The sequence below is a fragment of the Panthera pardus genome, unplaced genomic scaffold, assembly GCF_024362965.1.
Source record: "Panthera pardus isolate Hobbes unplaced genomic scaffold, ASM2436296v1 HiC_scaffold_3, whole genome shotgun sequence".
NCBI lineage: Eukaryota > Metazoa > Chordata > Mammalia > Carnivora > Felidae > Panthera > Panthera pardus.
The window spans coordinates 18235052-18261851 of NW_026526876.1; the positions used below are offsets into that span (position 1 = coordinate 18235052).

General features: G+C 57.0%; 3 protein-coding genes and 2 long non-coding RNA genes across 11 annotated transcripts; 4 read left to right on the plus strand and 1 right to left on the minus strand.

Annotated features, from left to right (window-relative positions):
• The first annotated feature begins 151 nt into the window (after nt 1–151).
• On the plus strand, nt 152–5182 carry MRPL38 (mitochondrial ribosomal protein L38). Its single transcript, XM_053892291.1, has 9 exons — nt 152–287; nt 395–574; nt 1930–2064; nt 2149–2357; nt 2886–2958; nt 3091–3136; nt 4108–4266; nt 4506–4642; nt 4833–5182. Exons 1-9 carry the CDS (start codon nt 221–223, stop codon nt 4967–4969), a joined length of 1143 nt encoding a protein of 380 aa, XP_053748266.1. The 5' UTR covers nt 152–220; the 3' UTR covers nt 4970–5182.
• LOC128774166 (uncharacterized) lies at nt 395–6855 on the minus strand. The gene is made up of 2 exons (XR_008418576.1): nt 6750–6855; nt 395–663 (listed from the first exon to the last, which is right to left on the minus strand). It is a non-coding gene; the product is annotated as an uncharacterized LOC128774166 (long non-coding RNA).
• TRIM65 (tripartite motif containing 65) lies at nt 6681–10964 on the plus strand. 7 transcript variants are annotated; one of them, XM_019466165.2, is made up of 6 exons: nt 6681–7137; nt 8389–8484; nt 8735–8968; nt 9089–9260; nt 9396–9461; nt 9996–10964. In XM_019466165.2, exons 1-6 carry the CDS (start codon nt 6718–6720, stop codon nt 10568–10570), a joined length of 1563 nt encoding a protein of 520 aa, XP_019321710.1. In that variant the 5' UTR covers nt 6681–6717; the 3' UTR covers nt 10571–10964. The 7 variants fall into 7 exon arrangements, with proteins under 7 accessions (XP_019321710.1, XP_019321708.1, XP_019321712.1 ...); XM_019466163.2 differs by having other exon boundaries at nt 9089–9461; XM_019466167.2 differs by lacking the exon at nt 9396–9461.
• Nucleotides 10965–18009: 7045 nt separating this feature from the next.
• TRIM47 (tripartite motif containing 47) lies at nt 18010–22904 on the plus strand. The gene is made up of 6 exons (XM_053892798.1): nt 18010–19099; nt 20189–20284; nt 20570–20800; nt 20973–21141; nt 21613–21687; nt 21942–22904. Exons 1-6 carry the CDS (start codon nt 18413–18415, stop codon nt 22580–22582), a joined length of 1899 nt encoding a protein of 632 aa, XP_053748773.1. The 5' UTR covers nt 18010–18412; the 3' UTR covers nt 22583–22904.
• A 349-nt stretch (nt 22905–23253) lies between these two features.
• Nucleotides 23254–25970, plus strand: LOC128774226 (uncharacterized). The gene is made up of 3 exons (XR_008418731.1): nt 23254–23741; nt 24960–25045; nt 25604–25970. It is a non-coding gene; the product is annotated as an uncharacterized LOC128774226 (long non-coding RNA).
• The last annotated feature ends 830 nt before the right edge of the window (nt 25971–26800 follow it).

The window sequence follows — 26800 nt, forward strand, 5'->3', positions numbered from 1 at the left end:
ACCGCGCGCAGCTCCGCCCCGCCGGCCACCCGGCACTTCCGGAGTCAGGGCGCAGGGCGCCCGGCGCCACCTCCGCACCGGAGGAGGGAGCTCTTGCCTCCGGGAAGGAGGAGTCTGGGGCCCGGGTGGGGGCGTGGCTTCCAGGACGCGAGCCCAGGGGCGGGGCCTCCGCTGTGCGCTCAGGCACTGCTCGGGCCACCTCTGCCGGGTCCCAGGGAAGATGGCGGCGCCCTGGTGGCGAGCCGCGCTGTACGGAAGTCGGAGGTGGCGGAGCTTCAGCACTTCGGGTGAGGGGTCTGAGGTGGGGGGCTCTTGGAGGTCCCCGTAAAGACCAAACCGCTGGAGCTCGAGCCAGCGTCCGCCCCTGGCCTCACGTCCCGCACTCTGCCCGCAGCCGCCCTGAGTCGCCGGACCGCCCCTCTGGGGCCGATGCCCAACGAGGACATCGATGTGAGCAACCTGGAGCGGCTGGAGAAGTACCGAAGCTTCGACCGTTACCGGCGCCGGGCGGAGCAGGAGGCGCGGAACCCGCACTGGTGGCGGACGTACCGGGAGTACTTCTGCGAGGAGTCAGGTGCGCGGCGGCCGGAACCAAGATGAGGACGCAAGTGCTGCTCCTTGGAGCCAGGGGAGCTTGGCTTCAAGATGTCTAGCGCTGATGGTCTGGAACACACATATACGATGGCTTTATCTTGCCGTTCTCACCTGGTCCTTCTTTAGATGTTATATCATCTAAAGAAATGTCTCTTACAAAGGATATTAAGAGGCATCTGTAAAGTGCAGGTGCAGGTCGTAGCAAAAATAGAGGCAGGAAGGGGCGCCTGGCTGGCTCAGTGGGTAGAGCTTGCCATTCTCGATCTCAGGGTCTAGAGTTCAAGCCTCACGTTGGCCGTAGAGTTTCCATTAAAAAGCGGGGGGTGGGGGTGGGGAGGTGGAGGCAGGGACGTCTCGGTTCGGTTGGTTAAGCGTCCCAACTCTTGATTTCGGCTCAGGTGATCTCATGGTTCATGGGTTCGACCCCCAGGTCGGACTCTCCTCTGGCAGCTTGGAACCTGCTTGGGATCCTCTCTTCCCCTCTCTCTGCCCCTCCCCTGCTCACACGCTCTGTCTCTATCTCAAAATAAATAGATAAACTTAAAAGAGGCAGGAAAAGGAGCAAAAAGCAGATTTTTATGGAGCCCTTCATTTTCCCCATCTCAGAGTGGCTTGCCTGAGCTTCACTTTCCTCAGTGTAAAATAAAAGTTGTGTCTGTGTCACAAAATTGCTGTATTAAAGGATGCAGTCCGTTGGAATTTTTTAGAGAAATGCCATCTCTGACGAGGGTTCAGTGCATCTTACTTATTGTTACCGTCTAACGTAAATGGAAAAAGGTATTGGATTGAAAGTCATTTGGGGCGGTGTTTTTCAAAGCGTGTTCTGAGACCAGCAGCATAGGCACTACTTAGGCGCTTGTTAGGAAAGGAGAAATCTCCGGCCTCACATTGACCTGCTGATTCAGAATCCGAATTTTAACAAAACTTCCCAGGTGACTTGGATGGTGTGTCCATTAAAGTGTGAGAAGTGTGCTTCTTTAAGGCTTTATCTAGCTTCAGCTCATTATCCTACCACGAACTCAGGTTCATGTCTGTGTCCAGGTGTGAACAGGCTTGAAGGTCATCCCAGCCGTAATTGGGATGATCATCCACCTGCATTTCCCATGACCCAGGCAGTGTGACCTGGTTTAGGGATCAGAAAACGCAGTCTCAAGTTGAACCCACTTTGCTTAGCACCTGGACCCTGTTCGGGCCTGTGAAGCAGACTGCACAGTATTGACTGAGTTTCGTGAATTAAAGGGTAAAGCTTGGGCGAGTTGGAAGACTAGGCAGGAATAGGCAGCTTCACTGAGACTTGCTCCCACTTTCTCCAATATATATACCTTCCCTCCCCAGATCCCAAAGACAAGATTGACATCGGGCTCCCTCCACCCAAGGTCAACCGGACCCAACAGCTGCTGGAGCGGAAACGGGTCCTCCGGGAGCTGCGGGCCAACCCGGAGGAGGAGCGAGCCGCCCGCCTCCGCACAGGTAAGCTCCCCCCATGAGGGTAGGGGGGCCCCCCCGAGTGCCCCCCCCCCGCCCTGCATCCTAAGCAGCATCATTCCTTACCAGCTCGCATCCCACTGGAGGCGGTGCGGGCCGAGTGGGAGAGGACCTGTGGCCCCTATCACAAGCAGCGTCTGGCTGAGTACTACGGCCTCTATCGAGACCTGTTCCATGGTGCCACCTTCGTACCCCGCGTCCCCCTGCACGTGGCCTATGCCGTGGGGGAGGACGACTTGATGCCTGTATACCACGGCAACGAGATTACTCCAACAGAGGTACTGCTTACTTGTGCCCCTCCCCGCACCGTGTGAACAGACAGCCCACCGCAGGACCACAGACAGCTCCTTGCTGAAAAGCACTTGCAGAGGCAGTTTTTATGGTGGTAAAGGGCACAAGCATGCCATCTATGTGGGCTGATTTGGGGTTTTGTTCTTTTCCCCCTTTTGATCCCCTGGTAAACACCACAATAATCACCAGAGAAGGAATATAAAATGAAAGAAAAGGCAGCTCTGTCTGGGCAGACTCCTGGCCCCCTGTCTTCGGAGTGCCCTCCTAGCCTCTGTCCGTTGATGTGAAGGCCGCCTTGTGGTTTGGATAGAGAGCCGGATAGGCAACTCTGCAGGGTTCCTTCTACGAGCTTCTCTGCCGACCTGCCTCTCAAGGGACTGTCAAGGGTGTTTGAATCAGAGCGGGCTCTCCCTTCCCCCAAGCTCCCTCAGACTCCTGTCCTCCAGAAAGGTCTGTTTACCGCAGCTGGTCTATCCCCGATGGGGGCGACACCTTCCCTGTTGTCTCCCCGCCAGGCTGCCCAGGCCCCAGAGGTGACCTATGAGGCAGACGAGGGTTCCATATGGACACTGCTGCTCACCAATTTGGGTAGGTGTCTGGGGCTCACCAGGCCTCCTGCCTCCCTCGCCTCCCATGGGCCAGGGCTCGGGGGGGCGGGTAGTGGGGGCGGGGCCGGGTGTCCGTGGGGCCCCTCAGTCAGTGGGCTCTGTTTGTGTACAGATGGACACCTGCTGGAGCCGGATGCTGAATACATCCACTGGCTGGTGTAAGTACCTGGGGGGGGATGGGTCAGAGGCATGTGAGAGAGCCCTGGATCCTGGAAAGAGCTGCCCCTGAATTTCAGTCTTGGCTCCCCCGAGGAGTAACTGTGGACCTTTGGATTGACCTCCCACCGCAGGTGGCAGCCCCTCCCCTCTGCTCTCTGATGCCACCAAGAGCCCTGTGATCCACTCACTGGCTGAAGACAGGTCCAGAAGAAAAAGCAGGCATTAGGCCTCAGCTGTTGCCAACAGGCCTCTTGGTCTCCCTGAACTCATTTCCTCCTGTGTAAAACCAGGGTGATGCCACCCCACGCTTTAGCCGCCCTGAGGGGTTCTATGACAATCAGATGCGAAAAGGACAGTGAGAGACCCCTGGCAGCTGGGGCTGCCCGAGCTGGGCTGCCTTTTGTTTTCTCAGTGGCCTTTGGCTCTGGAGCCAGGGGGGCAGAGGTCAGGCAGTTGACCCCGGCTTTGGGACCGATGGGTAATTGGGACCAGTACCCGGGAGGCTGGTTTCTACCATTTTTAGTTAACTGCAGTTACCAACGTGTACAGCAGGACCCTCCAGGGAGTTATATCTAGGGGAGGTATAGTAGCCATTGTGGTGCCAGAGCGGGCTCACACTGCCTGACAAACCTCAGAGCCTTCGGGAAACACAGGGGCAGCCCAAAGATAGTGTGGCTGTCCAGCCCAAAAGGCCGTGGTGGCCCCCCCGGCTCCCCATGGCCTATAAACAGGGCGCTAGACCTCATCCTCTTGTTGACCGTCTCTAGGACTCTTGTCCTCAGCCTCTGAACCTCTACTGTTTCCAAGTGAGCGGTCCGTCCGAGGGTTCACAGAACTATGCCTCCTGCTTCACTGTTCGATGAAGGTCACGTTAGGGGGTGTCCTCCCAGGGAGTGATAGCACCTCTAGGGAGCACTCCAGCTGCCGCCTTTCTTGAGTGTCGGTTAATGGATCCTTTTCCTCCCACCAGAACCAACATCCCAGGCGACAGGGTGGCTGAAGGACAGGAGACGTGTCCCTACCTGCCCCCCTTCCCTGCCCGAGGCTCCGGCTTCCACCGTTTTGCTTTCCTGCTCTTCAAGCAGGACAAGCCAATTGACTTCTCTGGGGACACCCGGCCCTCACCCTGGTAATCTACACGTCCGGCCCCTCTCCCGGCCCCATTCCCTCTCGACACCCAGGCCTCAGGCCACCTTCCCAGGAATGGTCTGCCCTGCTCAGTTCTCCTGTCTCTTACATTTGAGACGGGCAGAAGGGTAGTTGTGCAGACCATAAGGGGCTTCTCAGGATTGCCTGTGGGGCTGGAGGTGGGGTGTGGGGCTCTGATGCCTCATTCCCTGCTCTTAAATGCTCCCCATCTTCTTATAGCTATCAGCTTGCCCAAAGGACCTTCCACACTTTTGATTTCTACAAGAAACACCAGGAAGCCATGACACCAGCCGGCCTGGCCTTTTTCCAGTGCCGCTGGGATGATTCCGTCACCCACATCTTCCACCGGCTTCTGGGTAAGGCCAGAGTGGGCTTGGGGTGGGGGGGGCGGGGGCCTGAGCTCACAGACCTCTCCTGACCTGCCAGGGAGAAGTGCCTGTCAGGAGGGCAACCTTGGGTGGGCTGGCTGGGCAGTCCCGGGTTAGCGGACAAGGGGAAGGGGCTCAGGCTTGCCTCAGTCCACACCCACACTCCCTCTTCCCGCAGACATGCGGGAGCCTGTGTTTGAGTTTGTGCGGCCACCCCCTTACCACCCCGAGCAGAAGCGCTTCCCCCACCGGCAGCCCCTGCGCTACCTGGACCGGTACAGGGACAGTCACGAACCCACCTACGGTATCTACTAAGTGACTAGAGTGCCACCCACCCCAGAAAGTGGACTAAGCCTCTCAGGCTCCACCAGCAGGAACAATAAAGACACAGCTCCACAGGGCCAGCTTCTGGGTCCTGCTTGAGGCAGCTCCTCTGTGGCCCTGCCAGCAGGCCCAGGGTTTGGGAGTGAAGAGATCTCTCCGACGATGGTAGCAGGGGTGGGACATGTGAATAAAGATGATTTTTTTTTTTAAGTTTGTTTATTTATTTTGAGGAGGGAGGGGCACAGAGCCCAACACTGCGTCGAACTCAAACTGTAAGATCATGACCTAAGCTGATATCAAGAGTCAGACTGTTAACCAGCTGAGCCCCCCAGGTGCCCCAAAGATGATTTTTGCCATAGCTCGTCTGAGTCTGTGTTCGGGAGCAGCCAGCGCTCCCTCCTCCAACCCCACGATGGATTTGTCATGCTTCACGAATGGAAAGAGAACCGCCTCCCACCTCAGGAGGTGGCCCCTCACCTCTACCTCCCGAGGGTGTCGGGCCCTGAGATCGAGTGGCCAGAGACAGGTACAGAAGGCAGGCAGTGGGGCTTGGTTGCTCCCACAGGCCTCTTGAAAGAGCTTTGCCAGCCCCAAGCATTGTCCCCTTGCCGTTGAATTCACAGTACAGGGGCAGACCCTGGCATCGGCTACTCTGGCACACCCCTGCTTGGGGCCCAGAAAGCCCCTGCAGCCTCACTGGCTGGTTACAGTATTATTTCTCCTAAGTAGCCAGTCAGGAGGACACCAGTGCACCTTTTCCGGGAAGAGGAGCTTCACGTGTTACACAAGACCTAATGCTTGCTGCATTGCGGTGAGCGGGCATCCTGCCTCACAACTAAGCCAGGTTGGTTAGAGAAACCAGAAGTAATCCTCCTCCAGCACACTGCCCCAGGGCAGGTGGGTTAGAGCCAGGACCCCTCTCCTGTGCTCAGCTGCAGGGGGACCTCTATAAAAAGGGAGCTCTTCTTCCAGAAGAGCTTGCATCTGCAAACAAGGAATTCCCCAGCAGGGGACCCACACGGGAGAGAGGATTCCAAGGCCAGCTGAAGGTTGCTTTGGGTTTCCACTAAAAGGGGGTATGAAAAAAACACTGTGCATTGGTCTGTGTTGGTGACCAGAAATTTCCACCTCGCTGTTTACTTTAAAAGAACCAAAATTTGGCGTGGCCTAGAGAAAGGAGATACCCCAATCTGGCAAACGCCTGAAACTCCGCCCAAGGAAAAGGGCAGCAGAGCACCTCCCATCAGGAGAGAGCCTGTGTGCCCAGTGCTCTGACTGCCAGGCACAACCCCGCGCAGCCTCATTTAATCGCCAAAGCTGCTGGGAAGTAGCCGCTGTTCAGGTTTTCAGATGGGCCCGTAAGGGGTTCCGTGGTGACCCTCAGGCAAGAGGAGCGTCCGAGGCCCAACGGGGTTCCCAAAAGTTCTTGTCTCTGTAGGTGGGGGCCGCTCCCCCAACCCCCCCCCCCCCCCACAGGAGCTGCTTAACGAGGGCTTGGAGCAACGGGATGGAGTTCCTAGGGTGGAACCACCGGGAGCCGGAGCCCAACTCCCACCTGGGGTGACTCGGAGCCTCGACAGAAGGGAGGAGGCCGGTGCGGCGACGGCCGAGGCGCGGCTGGCGCGGGAGGCGACGGTCGCCGCGCGTCCCGGCTCCTCCCCGCCGCACCCACGCCCTGCGCTGCCCGCCCCCTCGCCGAGGCCCCACCCCTGCCGGCTCTACGAGGCGCCGCCGCCGCCATGGACGCCCAGAAGCTGGAGGACAAGCTGACCTGCGCCATCTGCCTGGAGCTCTACCTGGAGCCGGTGACGCTGCCCTGCGGCCACAACTTCTGCGGGGACTGCATCCGGGACTGGTGGGGCTGCCGCGACAAGGCGTGCCCCGAGTGCCGGGAGCACTTCCCCGACGGCGCCGAGCTGCGCCGCAATGTGGCCCTCACCGGCGTGCTCGAGTTGATGCGCGCCGGGCCTGCCCCGGCTCCCGATCCCGACCCCGCCCCGGCCCCCGGCTCCGGGCCGGGCGCGCGCTGTCCCCGGCACGGGCAGCCCCTCGAGTTCTTCTGTCGCACGGAGGGTCGCTGCGAGTGCAGCGCATGCACTGTGAACGAGTGTCGCCTCCACGAGCGGGCGCTGCTGGACACTGAGCGTCGGGAACGCGAGGTGACACCGGAGTGCCCTGCCCTGTCTTTAGGCGCCTAGGCTGGGGCGGACAGCTTAAGCAGGAGGCGGCTTTGGGATGTTTGTGGTCCCGGATAGAAGGAGAAAACAGGTGCTTGAAATAGAGATTTCGGAGCTGGTGACAGGCTCAGGGTGAGGCCCCAGGACTGAGTGGCTGACACGGAGTGAAGAAAGTGGTGAGGACGCCAGGGGTCCAAGCGCTGCAGTGTTGGAGGATAAACCCTGTGGCTGCTGAAGTCACAGAGAATAGAATGCTCCTGCTGAGGCTCTGAGCTCGGAAGTTTGCAGTGAAGGCCAGCAGATGACAACAAGGAGGGAGTGGCAGGTGGTACCACCAGGTGGCACACACATGCCTAAGGGGCCGTGTTTTGCTAGAGGGAAGTGATGCGGGGTGTGAGAAGGACAGATGCCCGTCCCTGGGGGAGACTCAGGTGGAACCAGAAGACGCCCCCCCCCCTTTCTGCATGCAGCATATGATGGAACGCTGGAGGCCAAGGGGCCTGGACAAAGACACAGGCATCGGGCTTAGGAAGATCTGATGGCTTTGGCCAAATTATCAATTTCTCTGTCCCATTTCCTCATCTTTGAAGTGGGGATCATGATGGTTCCTGCCTCATAAAGTGTGGCCAAGAGAAGGAGAAGCAAGACAGGCTCTTGAGCAAGGGCAGGGAATGGTGCTTTGTCCCGTTTCCATGAAAGCACGATGTTCTACCCTCAAGGGTACCAGAGGAGTCGCAAATAGGGGTGCCCTCTTCCCCTCATGCCCAGAGCTGGGGCTGAGGACTGGCCAGTGTTTGGGGGAACCTGCCTCGTGCATGCACTACACCACCCACTTCCCAATTAGCTTTGGTGCTTTGAGCCGAAGCCAGAAGTACCGCTCCCACCATTTATCGCCTGGGGGTAGTGCGGGGTGGGTTTACAGCCCAGAGACAGTGGGTGCTCTGCCCCAGGTTGCTCAGCTTGCAAGAGGGACTGGAGGTCAGGTGTAAAGCCAAAGGCCTCTGCTCTGCCTGTGTACCTCCCTGTTCCAGGTCGGGAACGGGCTTTGTCCAGATCTCCCTGGGACACTAACCCAGTTCACCCGGGGTGCTGAGACCGAGGCTGGTGCTCTGTGTGCTGGCCCACTGGTCTGCCTTGCTGGGGGTGGCACTGGGAGGGGACGCCCCGCATCTACAGACCTTTGTTGACTAACTGGCTTCTTCTTGTCACTTGTTCCCACCGTGGGCACCACAGGCCCAGCTGAGAGCCATGCTGGAGGTCACCCAGCAGCAGGCCACCGAGGCTGAGAGCCAGCTAAAGGAACTGCAGGAGCAAAGCAGCCAGATCCAGGTACGAGGCCCGTCTGTTCTACCTCACTACCTCCTCATGCCGTGCCCTTCAGGCAGCCACCAGTGGATCCCTGGGACACTGGGTAGCAGGTGCGAGCTACCTTGGAAATGCCTCCTGGCAGCAGGGACGGAGGGGCTGAGCGGGGGTGGGGGGGAGAACGGTTCCAGGGGCCCTGGCTCCCCACACCACCCCGCAGTCCAGGGGGCAGCCTTGGCCCCAGCCACCCTAGGCGACTCCTTTGCCCACTCAGAGCTCGGCCTGCACCCTGGCCTCCGTGGTCTCCAGCAAATTCAGCTGCCTGCTGCAGGCCCTGGAGATGCGGCGGACCTTGGCACTGACGGACATCGAGGTGGCCAAGACACAGGCGCTAACACGGGCCCGGGATGAAGAACGGCGACTGCGGGGCCACCTGGAAGCCCTGGCTCACTATGACCGCAGGGTCCGGGACCTCCTGGAGCAGTCGGATGACCAGACCTTCCTCCAGGTACCGGGTCTCGGGGCGACAGGTGCACCTCGTGCACAGGTCGCTGGCTGACCCTGCACAGGTCGACCAGCGACCCTGCACCTCGTGCACAGGCTTACTGCAACTGTCCCTGGGGCTCAGGAATCACAGCTCCTGGCACCCCCAGGCCCTCTTGGGCCCCTGGCTCCTCTGCAGTGGGACGAAGAGCAGCAGCTGGCTGGCGTGGAGTCACTGAGCCGGCTGTATGGTCTCCTCCTGGATGAGGGGAGCCACCCCAGGGCACCGGCTGAGGCTGCTGATTTGGGCCCCGTGGGTAAGGCTGACCCCAGATCTCTCTCTACCCCTCCGGGCCCAGCTGGCCCTCCCACAGCGGGTGGGAGTGGGGTCAGGACCCTGCCCCCCATGAGCTCTCTCCCCGTCACTGCCCTAACACTTCTTTGCCTCCTAGAGGCCCCAGGTCCGCTGGCACCAGTCCCAAGCCCAGTTTGCCCACTGAGGAGGAAACTCTGGCAGAGTAAGGAGACCGGCACGGGTGTGTGTGCATAGGCGTGTGTGCGTTGTGCAACCGTGTGTACACCACGTGAGTACACGTGAGCGTGTGTGCACGTCTGTGTGAGTACGTGGAGGGGGCACGTGCTGTGACTGCCCTGTCCAGGGTGTCTGTTCCCTGCCCTTCCTTGGGTCTGTGCCCACCACACACACCTGTCGTAGGATGTAACCTTCTTACATGTGGAGTCAGTACACGGATACGGAGATTTCTGGGCATGCAAACCTGGGATCAGTTACGATTCTTCCACTTGTTACCAAGTTAGGTTACTTCCGGGAGCCTCAGTTTCCTCATCTTTGAAATGAGGTGGATAGAAGTTTCCACCCAGGGCTGTGGCGAGGACGGACTCCCGCGCTGGTGCCCAGTGCCTGCTCCGCTGGCTGTGTGCCTGGCAGACGCTTGTTGTGCGTTGGGGAAGCTTCAGTTGCCATTTCTCCCTCCGGGGACAGAATGGCAGACAGACACCTACCCGCTCACCTCCCATCCATCTGTCCCTGACAGATTATCGCAATCTGACCTTCGACCCAGACAGCGCCAATTGCCACCTCTACCTGTCTCAGCAGGGCCAGCAGGTAAAGCACCGTCACAAGCCCCGGGACCTGGCCGGGCCACGCAGCTTCCAGCTCTGGCAGGTGCAATGTGCCCAGAGCTTCCGGAACGGTCGACACTACTGGGAGGTGCGCACGTCTAATCACTCAGTGACGCTGGGCGTCGCCTATCCAGAACTTTCACGGCACAAGCAAGGGCCCCACACAGACAACATTGGACGTGGGCCTAGCTCCTGGGGGCTCTGTGTTCAGGAGGACAGGGCCCAGGCCTGGCACAACGGGGAGGCCCGGCGCCTCCCAGGGGTGTCCGGGCAGCTCCTGGGCATGGATTTGGACCTGGCCTCTGGCCGCCTCACCTTCTACAGCCTGGAGCCCAAGGCCCAGCCCCTACATACCTTCCACGCCATTTTCACCCAGCCCCTCTACCCCGTCTTCTGGCTCCTGGAGGGTAGGACTTTGACCCTGTGCCATCGGCCTGAGGCCAAGCTCCCTCCGGGACTCCAGGAAGAGGCCGCAGGGCCCAGCTGAGGTGCTGCCTGGGCCTCAGAGGCTAGTGTGGTGCCCATGGGCCCCTGTTCCTGCTGGAGAGTGTGTGCGGTCCGGACCTCACCGCACAGGAGGCACAACACACTTCGCTGCAGCTCACCTCCCTTGAATGTGATGTAGACCAAAGGGACGGGGCCTGGCGGGGGGGGGGGGGGGGGTGGCAAAGCACAACCAATTCCTGGAGAAAACCTAGAGAAAAGCAATTTTTACCTCCTTCTCTCTCTTTTCATAACATTTTGGCATATCTTAGTCTCTTTTGTATATCCTTGTGATTACATTTTGTAAACAATTGGGGTGGGGTGTTTTTTTGCCTTTTTACTCAGCACAAGCATTTTTCACGGTATTAAAATTTTTCCCTGAATGATTACCATATAAACAGTCTTTGTAATTTTTCTATTTTATTTTATTTTTTAATGTTTGTTTGTTTATTTATTTATTTATTTATTTATTTATTAGCGTTGATTTATTTATTTTTTTTTTAAAGTATTTTTTAATGTTTATTTATTTTTGAGACAGAGAGAGACAGAGCATGAGCGGGGGAGGGGCAGAGAGAGAGGGAGACACAGAATCTGAAGCAGGCTCCGGGCTCCGAGCTGTCAGCTCAGAGCCCGACTCGGGGCTTGAACTCACGGACCGTGAGATCATGACCTGAGCCGAAGACGGCCGCCCAACCGACTGAGCCACCCAGGCGCCCCAGCGTTGATTTATTTTTAAATTTTTTTTTTTTCAACGTTTTTTATTTATTTATGGGACAGAGAGAGACAGAGCATGAACGGGGGAGGGGCAGAGAGAGAGGGAGACACAGAATCGGAAACAGGCTCCAGGCTCCGAGCCATCAGCCCAGAGCCCGACGCGGGGCTCGAACTCACGGACCGCAAGATCGTGACCTGGCTGAAGTCGGACGCTTAACCGACTGCGCCACCCAGGCGCCCCCGATTTATTTTTGAGACAGAGAGAGACAGAGCATGAACGGGGGGAGGGTCAGAGAGAGAGAGAGAGAGAGACACAGAATCTGAAACAGGCCCCAGGCTCTGAGCTGTCGGCACAGAGCCCGACGCGGGGCTTGAACTCATGGACCTCGAGATCATGACCTGAGCCGAAGTCGGACGCTTAACTGCCTGAGCCACCCAGGCGCCCCTAATGTTTATTTATTTTTGAGACAGAGACAGAGCATGAACGGGGGAGGGTCAGAGAGAGAGGGAGACACAGAATCCGAAGCAGCCTCCAGTCTCCGAGCTGTCAGCACAGAGCCCAACGCGGGGCTCGAACCCACAAACCGCGAGATCACGACCTGAGCCGAAGTCGGACGCTCAACCGACGGAGCCACCCAGGTGCCCCCCCACTTCTCTTATAAAAGACCTATATTAGCATGGTTTCGGCTTTCTTCAGTTAGCTGAAAACAGGTACTAAGGTAGGTTTTTCATACAGCAAAGTGGCAGAACCTCAAATTCGCGAAAGCCAGGGGTAGTCTGCCGCGTGCCGTTTCTGCTCGTGAACGATTTCGTGAGAACGCTCTGCTTTTGGGTAGCCCCGGGGAACCTGTATGGGACACTCATGTTGTTTTATTTGGGGCTGTAAAAATTTGGCCACGGTGAATATTTTTGAGCAGGAAGCTTTGGCCACATCCATGGCTATGAATGTAGGCTAAATTCTCAGTGGAGTTCCTCAATGGAAAATAACTAGCACTGGAAGATTTTCTTTTTATACAGAAGGCCAAAATGTATCAACCTGGAGTCAGGCCGACTATTCCCTCCTCGCCCCCGCCATCTGGGCGCAGCCTCAGCCGCCGTCATCCCTACACGGGGTGTGGGGATTAAGCGCACTGATACGTATAGGCAACAGAACAGTGCTGGCTCCCTTTGCTTTTGTTTTCCCTACTCAGAAGATGCTTCCCTGAGGATCCCTGGACATTTATTTGTTTGTGTTTCTGGAAGTAGGGTTGCTGGGACCTAAGGCAACTGTCATTTTATTACTTAAAACATTCTGCTTCTTGATCTGGGTGGTGGTTACAAGGATGTTTGCTTTATCACTTCTTATGCTGTACATATATGTTTCATATGCTCGTGCGTAAATATTTCACAATGAAAATTTTTTAAGGATAACACATGCCAAAACACATACTCCAAAAAAATACAAAATATTTCTGTATTTGTAAAAATTAGATCTCCCTCCTACGTTGTAACCTGATGCCAGCTGCTGCGAGGGTTGCACACTCCATCCTGCAGCTGCTTCCCCAGCCTGTGGCTCTCTGTTCAAGGGCAGGGCCAGGCTTCTGATTGGTACAACCTGGGCAAGGGGCTTCTAGTAAGACTCCTACGCTGGGGACTTGCGAAACATGAGGGGGGCGCTTTCGCACTGGGCAGCCTGATAGGAATGACACCAGGCAGTCACCTTGCTGTACAGCGGGGTTGACAGATGCTAAGACACCCAGCAGAAGAGGAAGCAGGATTGGGCTGGCCAAGTGGCTGGCATCACCGGCTGCCGCCCCACCCCCCCGTTCCCCTACCTTGTACAGATTGTAACCATCCTCCCCCCACCCCCACTCCCACAACCAAAAGCCCCAGCACGTGTGTCCGATGGGCTGTGTCCACACTCTGAGAAGGTGAGAGAAAGGAAGAACGGCCCCCTTCCGTTTCTGTGGGGGAAGTGTTTGGGGTCTTTATTCTATGATACTACTTTTTATCAGGTTGTTAGCTCTTTCCATGTTGTTCCTTGGGAGTGTTCTTTATTGTGACTTAACCTTTATTTACATACAATGAGATGCCACTGCCATTTTTGAAGACTGTGCTTCCCTAGGAGGTGTGGGGCAAGCATTTACGAATCTATTGGAAAGCTGCTTCCAATGGAGTTCCCTTGGTCCATGTGATTCTGGCAGAAGTCTGTCTCCTCTCCAGGAAAAATGCATTGGGAGAGAGGGAAAAGAGCACGGACTTTGGGGTGTAACGTTTGTAAAGGGGACACGTTTGATTAGCCTGTGGGTTTTTCCAGCATATGTGCCCCACGCCTCCAGTTTCTGGGCTTCTGTGAGGCAGAATCAGGAGGATGGGCACATAAGCAGAAAGGGGCAGGGCAGGGGGACAGGAGAGATTTTTAAAAGACCAGGGCCTTCGGTGCCAGGAGAGTTGAGGGAGTCAGATTGGAGGCTGCTCATCCCCAGGCAGGAAGGGATGGGAGGGAGCAGCATGGTGACTGTAGCATGGGAGGGAGTAGCATGGTAACATGGGATTGGCAGCTAGAAGACAATGGAGCCAGGCTTTCTGAGGGCAAAGGATTTCCCATTCTAGAATTCCATACCCAGCCAAACTGTCAGTGTGAAAGCTTGAGCAAAGACCTTTGCAGGCACGTTCACATCTATTCTCAGGAAGCCCCCAGGACGTGTACTTTCCAAAAATAAAGAGGTAAATCAATGAAGGGGATAGAAGACCTGGGACCCAAGCAACAAAGAATTCAACACAAAAGAGAAATGATAAAGAATTTAAGTCTCCAGAAACTGGAGCACAAACATGCACGCAGATGTTCAAGGCCTGTGAGCATGTGCTTTAGGGATGAGGAGGCAAACGCTAAAAGTAACAGGTAAAAGTTGACACTGGTGGTCTATGGGAGCAAGAATCTGCAGCAGGTGGGACACAGAAGTCCCAGCTTTTGTTATAAGCCTCATTAAATTGCTTGTCAAATTTTCTGTCTTATTTTGAAATAAATACAAATTAAACATTTTCAAGTACATCAGAACCATTAAGTGCTACCGTGGGACATGGCACGGATCCCGTTTCAATTTCATAGATGCAAAGCCAGGCTAGGAATGACTAGCTAATTACTCCCATTTGTAATGACTGCTTTTGCTCGTTTGTTTTTGTTTCTGTTTAACCTTTTTTTTTTTTTTCTTCCTTCCAAGCAATACTGCAGCCCGATAAACGGGTTCATATACGAGGTTTAGGATTATTTTCAGGTTGCACTTTCTGGGTTTCAATCCTGCCTGCTCCACGGGACTGGCTATATGACCTCTGGCAAGATGTGTAACCTGTCTGAATTCCATTTCCCCTTCTTCGTGACATAGTTCTCGCAAAGGCAGAGTGAGATGCAGGTGTGAACATGCTCCTACAGACCTCAGAAGTGCCAGTTACCTTTTCCCCTTAAGAGCCAATTCATTTCAAAAAGAATGAATACGTGGGGCAAACTTAAAGCTTCAATAATGGAAATGAACTATTCAAACACCACCATCTTGACAAATCACATCTCTACGCCTTCCTAGGGAAGCAGATCTTCCTGAACAAGCTCGGGGGTGGGAAGCAGAACGTTAGCTGGGACTTGTCCATAAACACTCCCAGCGGCACCCCTCACTCCTCCAGAACCAGGCGGGCCTGTGGACTCGGCAAGCCCAGGCAGCCCGGCCGCCAAGCCCTGGAGCAGGGTGGCGCGGGTGCCTGAGCCTCCAAACTGTTCCTGGGTCTTGGCAAACAAGCGGCAGTCATGATCAAGTAGTGATCCGTGTGGAAACCAACGTATGGAACTCATTACCCGCCTTCCTGCCAAACTGGGCACACCCAGGCCGGTTCCCTCTGCTACTCCTCTTCTGGAAGATCTCTTCCCACCCTAGTTGTTGCACGGCCGAGTCCTAGCAACCCATGAAAGCCCAGCTCAGATGCCACTTCCTCCACACGGGCCTCCGTGAGCTCCGCCTTCCTGTGAGTCCCCCAGGATTGCACCCCTCATTTAACATTTCATAGATCTTAGTTTTCTTCTCTCCTTCCAGGAAAGATGTAAGGAGGCTCCGCATAGCATCTTTCTAAACTAGACATTCATAAACTGGGGGTCTTGGTGAGAAAATTCTCCGTATTTTCACCATTCTCTAAACTGAAATTTAGCATTTCTTTCTATTACAAATGGAGAGAACAGACCATAGCGGAATTAACAGTATCTGTGACTTGCCACCAATAGAAACAGCAGATATTTTCGTAGCACAGTATGTGGTGGCAGAGAACCTGAAATATCACTTCTGTTCATCACTATTTGAAATATACATATTAATTGTTAGGCCTCCATCGGATGTTGTCATTTATTGTGTTAAACACATATACAACTTTAACACAAATTTGGGGTTTGGGGTTTGGGGTTTTTTTTTTTAGTTTATTTTTTTATTTTGAGAGAGAGACAGCATGAGCAGGGGTGGGGCAGAGAGAGAGAGAGAGAGAGAGAGAGAGAGAATCCCAAGCAGGCTCCACACTGTCAGCACTGAGTTCAACGCGGGGCTCAAACTCACAAAACTGTGAGATCATGACTTGAGCCAAAATCAAGAGTCGTTCGCTGAGCCAACTGAGCCACCCAGGTGCCCCACAAATTAACTTTCTTATTGTACATATACTTCAGTGTAATTGATTTCCATGAACTCCTATGCATTTTTAAAAGCATTACTTTGGAGGGGCGCCTGGGTGGTTCAGTCAGTTAAGCGTCTGACACCTGCTCGGGTCATGATCTCACAGTTCGTGGGTTCGAGCCCCGCATCGGGCTCTGTGCTAAGAGCTCAGAGCCTGGAGCCTGCTTCAGATTCTGTGTCTTCCTCTGTCTCTGCTCCTCCCCCACTCACGCTGTGTCTGTCTCTCACAAAAATGAATAAACATTTAAAAAAAAATTTTTAAGCATTAGTTTGGAAAGGGCTGCACCAGGCTTCGAGAGGGGCCCTGGCATGATGAGAAAGGTTAAGCCCCACTTCTGAATGGAATGCCCCTCACCCCTTTATTCCTTCCACTTTGGACTCTTGCCAACAGGGAGCCTGGTGGGGGAGTAGGAAGAATTGTCTTAATTATTTTATATATATATATATATATATATATATATATATATATATGTGTGTGTGTGTGTGTGTGTGTGTGTGTGTGTGTTTTGAGAGAGAGAGAGAGAGAGAGGGCACAAGTCGAGGGAGAGAGGCAGAGGGAGAGAGAGAATCCCAAGCAGGCACCATACTGTCAGCACAGAGCCTGGCCCAGAGCTCAATCCCACAACTGTGAGATCATGACCTGAGCCGAAATCAAGAGTCAGATGCTTAACCAACTGAGCCACAGGCACCCCTCAATTATTTTTAATGAACTTTAAATTTTAGGATAGTTGTAAGTTTACTAACAAGTTGCAAAGGTTGAACTCAGAGTTCCCAAATACCTCACTCCCAATTTCCCCTTTTATTGACATCTTACATGACTATGGTGCATTTGTCATAATTAAGAGCCAATATTGATACATTTTATTAACTATATTCCATAATTTATTCAAATCTCTTTAAGTTTTCCCTAATGTCCTTTTTGTCTCTCAGGAGTGCATCCAGAATACACATAATATTTACTCATCACATCTCCTGAGGCTCCTCATGGCTAGGACAGTTTCTCAGACTTCGACCTCTCCCCATTTTTTGTTTGTTTTTGCCCTTTTTTGATGATCTTGAAGGTTTCGAGGAGTATTGGTTAGGTATTCTGTAGACTGTCCCTCCACTGGGATTTGTATGATGTTTTAATCACGACTGGACTGGGTTATGGGTTTTGGGGAGAAAGACCATATCATCAAGGGTACTTACTATCACTATGACTTATCACCGTTGGTGGTGACCTTGATCACCTAACGAGGTCACGCTCGCCAAGCTTCACTACTGTAAAGTGACTCTTTTGCTCCCTTCGAAAAAAAGTCACTATGCCCAGCCCACACTTGAGTGGGAAGCTACACTCCATGTTCAAGTATCTACAAAAATTATTTAGAATTCTGAATGGGAAATCTGTCTATGCTCCCTCATTTATTTACCCAGTCATTTATTTATATCAGTATGAACTCATGGATGTTTATTTTATACTTTGGGTTATAAGCCAGCGCTACTTTAATTTGTTGCCGTTTTATTTAAAACACCATGATGGGGGCGCCTGGGTAGCTCAGTCGGTTGAGCGGCGGACTTCGGCTCAGGTCATGATCTCTCGGTCTGTGAGTTCGAGCCCCGCGTCGGGCTCTGTGCTGACAGCTCAGAGCCTGGAGCCTGTTTCAGATTCTGTGTCTCCCTCTCTCTGACCCTCCCCCGTTCATGCTCTGTCTCTCTCTGTCTCAAAAATAAATAAACGTTAAAAAAAAAAAATTAAAAAAAAAAAAAAACACCATGATGAAGTGCACGGCTGGATGAGTCTCAAATGTCCCGACACCCCTAATCCCAGGCACACCAAATTGCCCGCGGGGGGTCCCCTGGAGGGGAACTGGATTCCCGCAGACAAGCGACTTGGAGGGTCACCTCAACTTCCCCTTTCAGGTTTAGAAAAGCCCAAGTTCCCCACGAGGGGTAAATAGAGTCGCTAAGGGGCAAATACACGCACACATCAGCAGTTCATTTTCTCTGTAGTCAGCAGCTCAGAAATTTTGCTAACAAGTGCCTCGGACAAGGTCTGGAGCGGGAAGGGGCTGGCTGGTCCGGTGGGAACACCAGACCCCTCTGGAGCCAGGGGGCCTGGCCCTGGGGGGAGTTGAGGGGTAACGGAGGAGTGAACTCCTTCCCCGCTTCCTTCCGGGGTGCCCCCCTCGCATTCTCTGCCCGCCGCCGCCCTCCCTTCCGACCAGGAGGGGCGATCGCCCAGGAGCCCCGCGGGGTCACACGGGGCCGAAGACCGCCCGCGCAGTCTAGGCCAGGGCCCTGTGTCCGGGGACCCGCGGGCGGGTCTGCGGCGTTGGGGGGGGGGCGGTCCGAGCCCGGGACGGGAGGGGGCTGGACCCTTGGCCTGGGTCCCAGGGGGCGGCGCCGCAGCGCGGACCGGCCGGGTCCCTCCCCGGCGGGAGCAGAACAGGCGGTGCCCGGGCGGCCGCGGAGCTATGGACGGCAGCGGGCCCTTCAGCTGCCCCATCTGCCTGGAGCCGCTCCGGGAGCCGGTGACGCTGCCCTGCGGCCACAACTTCTGCCTCGCCTGCCTGGGCGCGCTCTGGCCGCACCGCGGCGCGGGTGGCGCCGGCGGGCCCGGAGGCGCGGCCCGCTGCCCGCTGTGCCAGGAGCCCTTCCCCGACGGCCTGCAGCTCCGCAAGAACCACACGCTGTCCGAGCTGCTGCAGCTCCGCCAGGGCTCGGGCTCCGCGCCCGGGCCCGGCTCCGGCCCGGCCCCGGCCTCGGCCCCGGCCCCGGAGCCCGCGTCGCCCAGCGCCCCGCCCAGCGCCCCGGAGCCTTCGGCTCCCTGCGCGCCCGAGCCCTGGCCCGGTGGCGAAGAGCCGGTGCGCTGCGACGCGTGCCCCGAGGGCGCCGCCCTGCCTGCCGCGCTCTCCTGCCTCTCCTGCCTCGCCTCCTTCTGCCCGGCGCACTTGGGCCCGCACGAGCGCAGCCCCGCGCTGCGCGGACACCGCCTAGTGCCGCCGCTGCGCCGGCTGGAGGAGAGCCTGTGCCCGCGCCACCTGCGGCCGCTCGAGCGCTACTGCCGGGCGGAGCGCATGTGCCTGTGCGAGGCCTGCGCCGCCCAGGAGCACCAGGGCCACGAGCTCGTGCCGCTGGAGCAGGAGCGCGCGCTCCAGGAGGTGGGCACGGGCACCGGGGGCGCGCCGGGGCGGGTGAGGGCCGCGCGAGCCCGCCGCGGGCCCTGGATCCCACCCCCCACCCACCCCTTTTCCCGGTAGGGTCTTAATGTCCTCCTCTAACCTGAGGCTCTTTGCTGTCTTTTTCCAGTACTGACACTGTCATCCGTCCAGTCGCTGTGGAACGTTCTGCTAGAGATGGGGATGGGGGTTGTGGGGGCCCAGTGCGAACGCGAAAAGAACACGAAGGGGAAGCAGGGGGCCTGAAGCCCGGGCCTGGGCCGATGGGGATCTAAGGCCGGAGGGAGCAGAGCCAGGCCCGCGCGGTCCCGGCCGCCGATTCTGGAAGTGCGGCTGTTGCGCCAGGCCGGGTCCTTGCCGGTCCGAGCTCAGATTTGCCCTGGGCTGAGGCACCGGGTTTAGATGGGTGTGGCAGGCGACAGGAGTGTGGCGGAGGGTGGACAGAGCACACAGACCGCTCTTGTCCAGCTGTTCCGGGGGCCCGTGGTGTGAGCATGTGCGCCGCGATGGGTCCCGCTACCTCCGCCCCCAGTTTCCTTTGGCTTCCAGCCCGGTCTTGGCGCCTCTGGCCTTGGGATTTTCCGTCTCTCCTGCCTGGAGCAGTGACTCATAAGACCCAGGGGACTTGCCCGGAATCCCCATTTTTTAGGCCTGGATTGGGGGCACAGACTCTTTGGGGATCGTGATCCCCAAGACAGCTGAATGCCCTCTCCTGCAGCACCTACCCTGCTCTCTTTCTTGGTGCCTTCCTCACTGAAACAAGTTCTCCAGTGAGTGTGAGCGACACTGAGGAGCCCGGATGGCCCTGTACTTGCCCACTGGTCAAAGAGGGGACACAAGCCAGCCAGCCTGTGCTCTCCGCGGGCATTTGGGAATGGCACCGGCTTGGGCCTGAGGCACCTCTGGCATTATTATGGGGTATCCTAGCCACTCTCAGCGCCCCCCCCCCCCCGCCCATGCACAATACCACTCCCGGGTCATCCCTCTTCTCCCCCTTGGTAAGGCCTGGTGCCCCAGTGTGGGCCTGTGGCCTCTGCCAGCCCACGTGCTAATTAAGGATGTCTCCCACAGGCCGAGCAGTCCAAAGTCCTGAGTGCTGTGGAGGACCGCATGGATGAGCTGGGCGCCTGCATTGCACAGTCCCGGCGCACGGTGGCCCTCATCAAGGTCAGCCCCCACCCTAACCCGGTCCCCATGCAGTCCTAAAGCAGGCTGCTGGCAGCGTGAGCTCGCGGCATGGGGTGGTCCTCTCCAAACAAGCCGGTGCTCGCGGACTTGCCTGGCCCCGCCGAGCATGAGCCGCTCCCCTGAGCTAGCATAGGTCCAGGGCAGCTCCGGCCAGTCCCTCTGTCCCCACTAGAGGGCAGGGTGGGAAGGTGGGGTCCGGGAAGGATGGGGCCAGGATAACGCTCTCCTCGCCCTCATCGTTGGCCTCTGTGTGGTCCTGTGCAGAGCGCCGCCGCAGCAGAGCGGGAGAGGGTGAGCCGGCTGTTCGCCGAGGCTGCAGCCATCCTGCAGGGGTTCCAGACGGAGGTGCTGGGCTTCATCGAGGAGGGCGAGGCCACCATGCTGGGCCGCTCCCAGGGGGACCTGCGGCGGCAGGAGGAACAGCGCAGCAGGCTCAGCCGGGCCCGCCACAACCTCAGTCAGGTCCCTGAAGCCGACTCAGTCAGCTTCCTGCAGGTGAGCGCAGTTCTTCCGGGCCTGAGAGGGCACAGAGGGGGGTGGGGGTGGGGGTCAGCAAGAAGCTGAGAGAGAGGCTTCCAGGGCTGCGCCGTCCTCCCGGCAGGGCTGTCTCATCCCGGCCAGAGGCGCCGTAGCCAGCAGGGCCTTAATAGTCATGGATTTGCCACAGGAGCTCCTGGCACTCAGGCTGGCCCTGGAGGAGGGGTGCGGCCCTGGGCCCGGCCCCCCGAGGGAGCTCAGCTTCACCAGATCATCCCAAGCCGTGCGGGCGGTGAGAGAGCTGCTAACGGCCACCTGTGCCAGCCAGTGGGAGCAGCTGCGGGGGCTGGGCACAGAAGGTGGGTGCCCCACGCCCCCCGAGTGATTCACCCTGCCCCAGCGTCCCCACCCAGGCCCCCAGGCCTGGTACCCATTCAGGAGTGGAGGACGGAAACAGTGTTGTGCCTGGTGCAGGGTGGGGACCCAACCCCTACCAGTGAGTGGGGCCACCACGCAGTGATGACCGGTCCGCCCCTTTGGCCACACACAGCCTGGGGGGTTGAGGGGGCTTCTCCTGGCCTGCCCTCTAGTGGCTGAGGCCTGGGCAGGGAGGAGGTGGAGCAGGGGGCCCGACCCCGGGGACCTGGCTTGCTCGGGGAACACAGAGTGCCATATTTGGGGGCGTGCCTGTCCCCAGGGAGCTTGGGATGCTGGGAGGAAGGAAAGGGAGAGGGATTTCGGTCCCAGGTTCAGAGGGGGAGCACCTGGCACAGCTGCCCAGCCACAAACAGCTGGGGAGAACCCCTCCCCCACGGTCTCCTCTTCTGCAGCCGATGCTGAGTCCCAAGACCCCGATAGCACCAACCACTTGGAAAGTGAGGCTCCCAGGGACTACTTCCTCAAGTGTAAGTAGACACCTGGGCTCTCCCCTCTGCTCACACTGGGCCCTCGCGAGGCTGCTGGGCTGGGCTCTAGCACAGGAAGGCTTGGACTCTCCTCCCTCATTCTTAGGGTGAACTAGGTCAGCTCACTCTCGGTGCTCTGTAGCAGGGCTGAGTCGCGCTGGCTGCTCAGGAGGGGAGGTGCGCACCTAGGGGAGGGGCTGTCCCACCAGAGCCTGGCCCTGAGCCCTGCGTCTCTCTCCCATCCATGGGAGCAGTTGCCTACATCGTGGACCTGGACAGCGACACGGCAGACAAGTACCTGCAGCTGTTTGGAACCAAAGGTGTAAAGAGGGTGCTGTGTCCCATCAACTACCCCGAGTCACCCACTCGCTTCACCCACTGCGAGCAGGTGCTGGGTGAGGGTGCCCTGGACCGGGGCACCTACTATTGGGAGGTAGAGATCATTGAAGGCTGGGTCAGCGTGGGGGTCATGGCCGAAGACTTCTCCCCACAAGAGCCCTATGACCGGGGCCGGCTCGGCCGCAATGCCCACTCCTGCTGCCTGCAGTGGAACGGACGCAGCTTCTCCGTCTGGTTCCACGGGCTGGAGGCGCCCCTGCCCCACCCGTTCTCGCCCACCGTCGGGATCTGCCTCGAATATGCCGACCGAGCCCTGGCCTTCTATGCTGTGCGGGATGGCAAGATGAACCTTCTTCGGAGGTTGAAGGCCTCCCGGGCCCGCCGGAGCAGCTCCCTGGCCTCCTCCATTGACCCCTTCCAAAGCCGCCTGGACAGCCATTTTGCAGGGCTCTTCACTCGCAGGCTAAAGCCTGCCTTCTTCCTGGAGAGTGTGGACGCCCATCTGCAGATGGGGCCCCTGAAGAAATCCTGCATATCTGTGCTGAAGAGGAGGTGATGCAGGGGGGCATGGGGCCTCCTGCCGTGTCCCAGCTCCTGGGAAGCTTGCTTCTCTGCACCCCCATCTTGCCCCAGTGAACGCACCTTGGGGTCCCCCACATCCCCAGGCTTCTCCTCCCTGGAGGCCTCACCTTCCGTATACTTGGCCTTCCCCCCAGGCCCCTGGAAGTGCCCTCAGACCCTGTCTCCCTATGGGCCTTGTTTCTGGGACAGAAAGCCAGAGCCGGGACAGATCCAGGCTACCCCAACCCTTCTTTTTCCACGTTCCTAGGACAGTGCCTGGCACATAATAGGTGCTGAATAAACATGTGTTGAATGAATGACTCCTTTCTCTATCCTTCTCTCCACCCACCGAGAATTCCTAGGACTTTTCATCTTTCGAGAGCTGGTCTTGAATGGCAAGGGGCCAGTGTTCCTGTTGGTGGGGAGAGCCCTGGCCCAGCAGGAGGGGCAGCCGACTCCCTAGTTCTGGGCAGGGGCAGCTAGAGGTGGCTTCTTCTGAGGGGGGCCTACCCCCCCAGTCATTCTGGCTGCCTGAGGGCTTTGTGGCCTGGTTCTCGCCAGCTATTTTCATCCCTTGAAGCCACAGCCCGATCCTGGCCCTGCCCGTGGTGTCTGTGCCCAGGGTTAAACACAGCACACTGCCCAGAGCAGGGCACCGCTCCTGGGTGTGGGCAAGAACTTTTGAGACCTAGAGCCTCTTTCACACACACACCCACCTTCTCAGTCGGGGAGGCTTGTGGCTGAGAAGGCCCCAGGGTGTGGCTGGAGGCGAGAACTTCTACAATAAAGGGGTCTCTGTCCTCCTCCGGAATCCGCCTCACCTCTCCACACCCACCCAGCCCTGTGGCCGGAACAGGGCTCCACGCTGGGGAGACCCAGACCCGAAGCCCCCGCAGACTATTTGCTTCTCTCCCAGCAAGGTCCAGTGCCCCACTGCTACCCCAGGACCTTCAGCCTGGTCCTGGATATCCACTCGAGTTCAGCTAGCTCCCAGAGAATATTTGAGTTGAGCTTGTTCCTGGAGCCAGGAGGCGTGTCTCCAGGCCAGCCCCTCCTCCCTGGGTTCTCCTTGGTCCAGGTGAACCTCCATGCCTGGAGGACAGGGGCAGACTGAGGCCTCTCCAGCGCTAGCCCAAGGTCAGACGGGACAATGGGTGAGTTATGCAGCCAGACAGCAAGGCCATACAAGTCCTGTCTGCTGCCTGCCTCCCTCAGCAGCTAAAAATAGCCCCTCCTTCTGAGCTCTGCTTCTGCCCCAGCAGCCAGGATGTTGTTTTTCCGGGTGGGGCCCCCTTGCTCCTGGTGCTTTGTGTTCTCAAACGGTTTCCTTGGCAGCCAGGGCCCCCAGCTCACCAGAATGGGGAAGGCTGCTCCTGTCACCGTCACAAACATGGACAGATGGCGGCCTGCTCCCGTCCCCTTACCAGCTGCAGGCCTCCTACCTTTCTCAGAGCCCCACCCCCCACCCCGTGCTCTCAGTTCTTCCTCCCCCAGCTCGGCACTTCCCTCCCCACACACTCCCCTCGGGTACCTGACTTTGCAGGGCCCTGGCACGTCACAGAGTGTGAGCTACGCAGCGGAGGCCCCTGCACAGGACTGGTGCTGCCTGGTTGGAATTCGGGCCTGACTAGCCAAGTCCGCAGCCACAGCAGTCCCTGCCACTTGCAAAGCGATTCCCAACTTGCAGAACTCATGGAACTTTGTGCACCTTAACGCCAAATCCCAGCATCTACAGCTTTACAGCTCAGAGCAGGGGATTGGCTCACCGGAGTGCACAGCTGGCAAGGGGCTGGCTCCAGGTTTCAGTGTCATCCCAGCTGGAGCGTCACCTGCAACCATGCACTTCCTCCGAGACTCTGGGGTGATGCTCGCGCTGGAGGGCTGGCGCCTGCGTGAGATTCTCTGAGATCTCGAGCTCCGAGGAGGTACACTGAGGCAGGGCAGGCTGGCAGAGCGGGAGGAGTAAGCCAGGGGGCCAGCCCCTCACCGTCCCTGCCAACACTTTAATCAGAGCAGGTGGTACATACTTCATCCAGTTTGCTCAAAAAGGGAACCCGTTTAAAAAAACAAAACATGTTAGATGGGTGCCTGGGTGGCTCCGTTGGTTAAGTGTCTGACTTCCGCTCAGGTCATTATCTCACGGTTCGTGAGTTCAAGCCCTGCATTAGGCTCCGTGCTGACAGAGAGGAGCCTGCTTGGGATTCTTTCTCCCTCTCTCCCTCCCTCTCTCTCTCTCTCTCTCTGCTCCTTCCCTGCGTATTCTTTTCTTTTCTCTTTCTCTCAAAATAAATAAACTTAAACACAAAAGAAAGAAAAAAGTTAGAAAACCACCAATCTAGTCCAAACCTTCTACCTTTTTTTTTTTTTTCCAGATGAAAAGTAACTGAGGCACAGAGACCGGCAGGCGCTGCCCGAGGCCACCCAGTCCGGGTCACCAGCTCCATGTTCCATGGTTTAGGTATGTCCTGTGCTTAGAAATGTGTAAACACACACACACACACACACACACACACACACCTCACACACGCGCGCGCACACACACAGTGCTTCCCAGCACTGTCCCCTATTGAAGAACTGCCCTCCCGGTGCCCCAGTTCCCACGGCTGCCAGAGCCCTTGGCAGAGCTTCCCCAAGGGCCTGTGGTCTCCAGGCTCCCGCCAGAGCCCCTGCTGGTCACCGGCGATGGGAGAGAGTGTGAAGGGTCTTCTGAGGCTGTGTTGCTATTAGCTGAATCTGGCTCCTTTGGGCCAGGCGGGGAGCCAACCTTGAGCTCCACTTGAGCTTTGTTTCTGTGGGAAAATGAGCTCCCGAGTTCCAAACAACCGACTGAGCAGTGGCCTTAAGCATCGCACTGTCTTGGCAGCCGCCTTGCAACCTCACTCCTTTGTGTTCGTCTCCTGCCCCCTCCCCACAGTCCAGGAGGAGAGAGGCTCACCACCCTCTCCCCTCCTTTCTCATCCCCCTCCTCCCAAGGAACACTCACAGAAGTGCCTTCTTTCACCTCCCCTCCTCCCAGGCTCCGGGTGAGGCTGGACGGGGACTGCGGCTAAACACTCTCATTTGATGCTACCATGTAAAACGTGGAACATGAGGTCACTCACCCGCTGCAGGGCCACATCTTCCAGAAGATTCGTAGCAACTGCAGGAGGCCCTGGGAGGTCCTCAGGGGCTTCCCCCCAGGGCGGAGCCCGCAACCTTCTTCCCCAGGGCCCTCAGAGAAGGAGCTGGGGTTACGGGCTCAGAGGTTCTTGGAGCAGAGCACTGAGGCAGGCAGGAAGTCCGCTTTGGTATTCTGTGTACTTTATCTTTAAAAGACATTCAAATTTTGAATTTTACTCCAGAAGATCTCCTATTTTGCCTTAATATAAAAAGCAATGCTTGGGGCGCCTGGGTGGCTCAAACAAACAAACAAACAAACAGACAAACAGAGGTGCCTGGATGGCTCAATTGGTTAAGTGCCCGACTTCCCCTCAGGTCATGATCTCTCAGTTCGTGAGTTCGAGCCCCACATCAGGCTCTGTGCTGACAGCTCAGAGCCTGGAGCCTGCTTCGGATTCTGTCTCCCTCTCTCTCTGCCCCTCCCCTGCTCTCACTCTGTCTCTCTCAGAAATAAATGCACATTTAAAAAAATTAAAACAGGGGCGCCTGGGTGGCTCAGTCGGTTAAGCGTCCGACTTCGGCTCAGGTCATGATCTCACGGTCCGTGGGTTCGAGCCCCGCGTCGGGCTCTGTGCTGACAGCTCAGAGCCTGGAGCCTGTTTCAGATTCTGTGTCTCCCTCTCTCTCTGACCCTCCCCTGTTCATGCTCTGTCTCTCTCTGTCTCAAAAATAAATAAATATGAAAAAAAATTAAAAAAAAAAAAAAAAAGAAAAAAAAATTAAAACAGACAAATGAAAAACAAAACAAGGCGTACGTGGGTGGCTCCGTCGGTTAAGCATCTTGGTTTTGGCTCAGGTCACGATCTCACGGGTGGTGGGTTTGATCCCCACTTCAGGCTCTTCACGGATGGTGTGGAGCCTGCTTGGGATTCTGTCTCTCTGCCCCTCCCCTGCTCATGCTCCGTCTTCCTCTCTCTCAAAATAAACTTTATTTTTTTTTTTATTTTTTTTTTATTTTATATTTGAGAGAGAAAGAGACAGAGTGTGAGCAGGGGAGGGGCAGAGTGATGGAAACAGAATCCGAAGCAGGCTCCAGGCTGCGCGCTATCGGCAC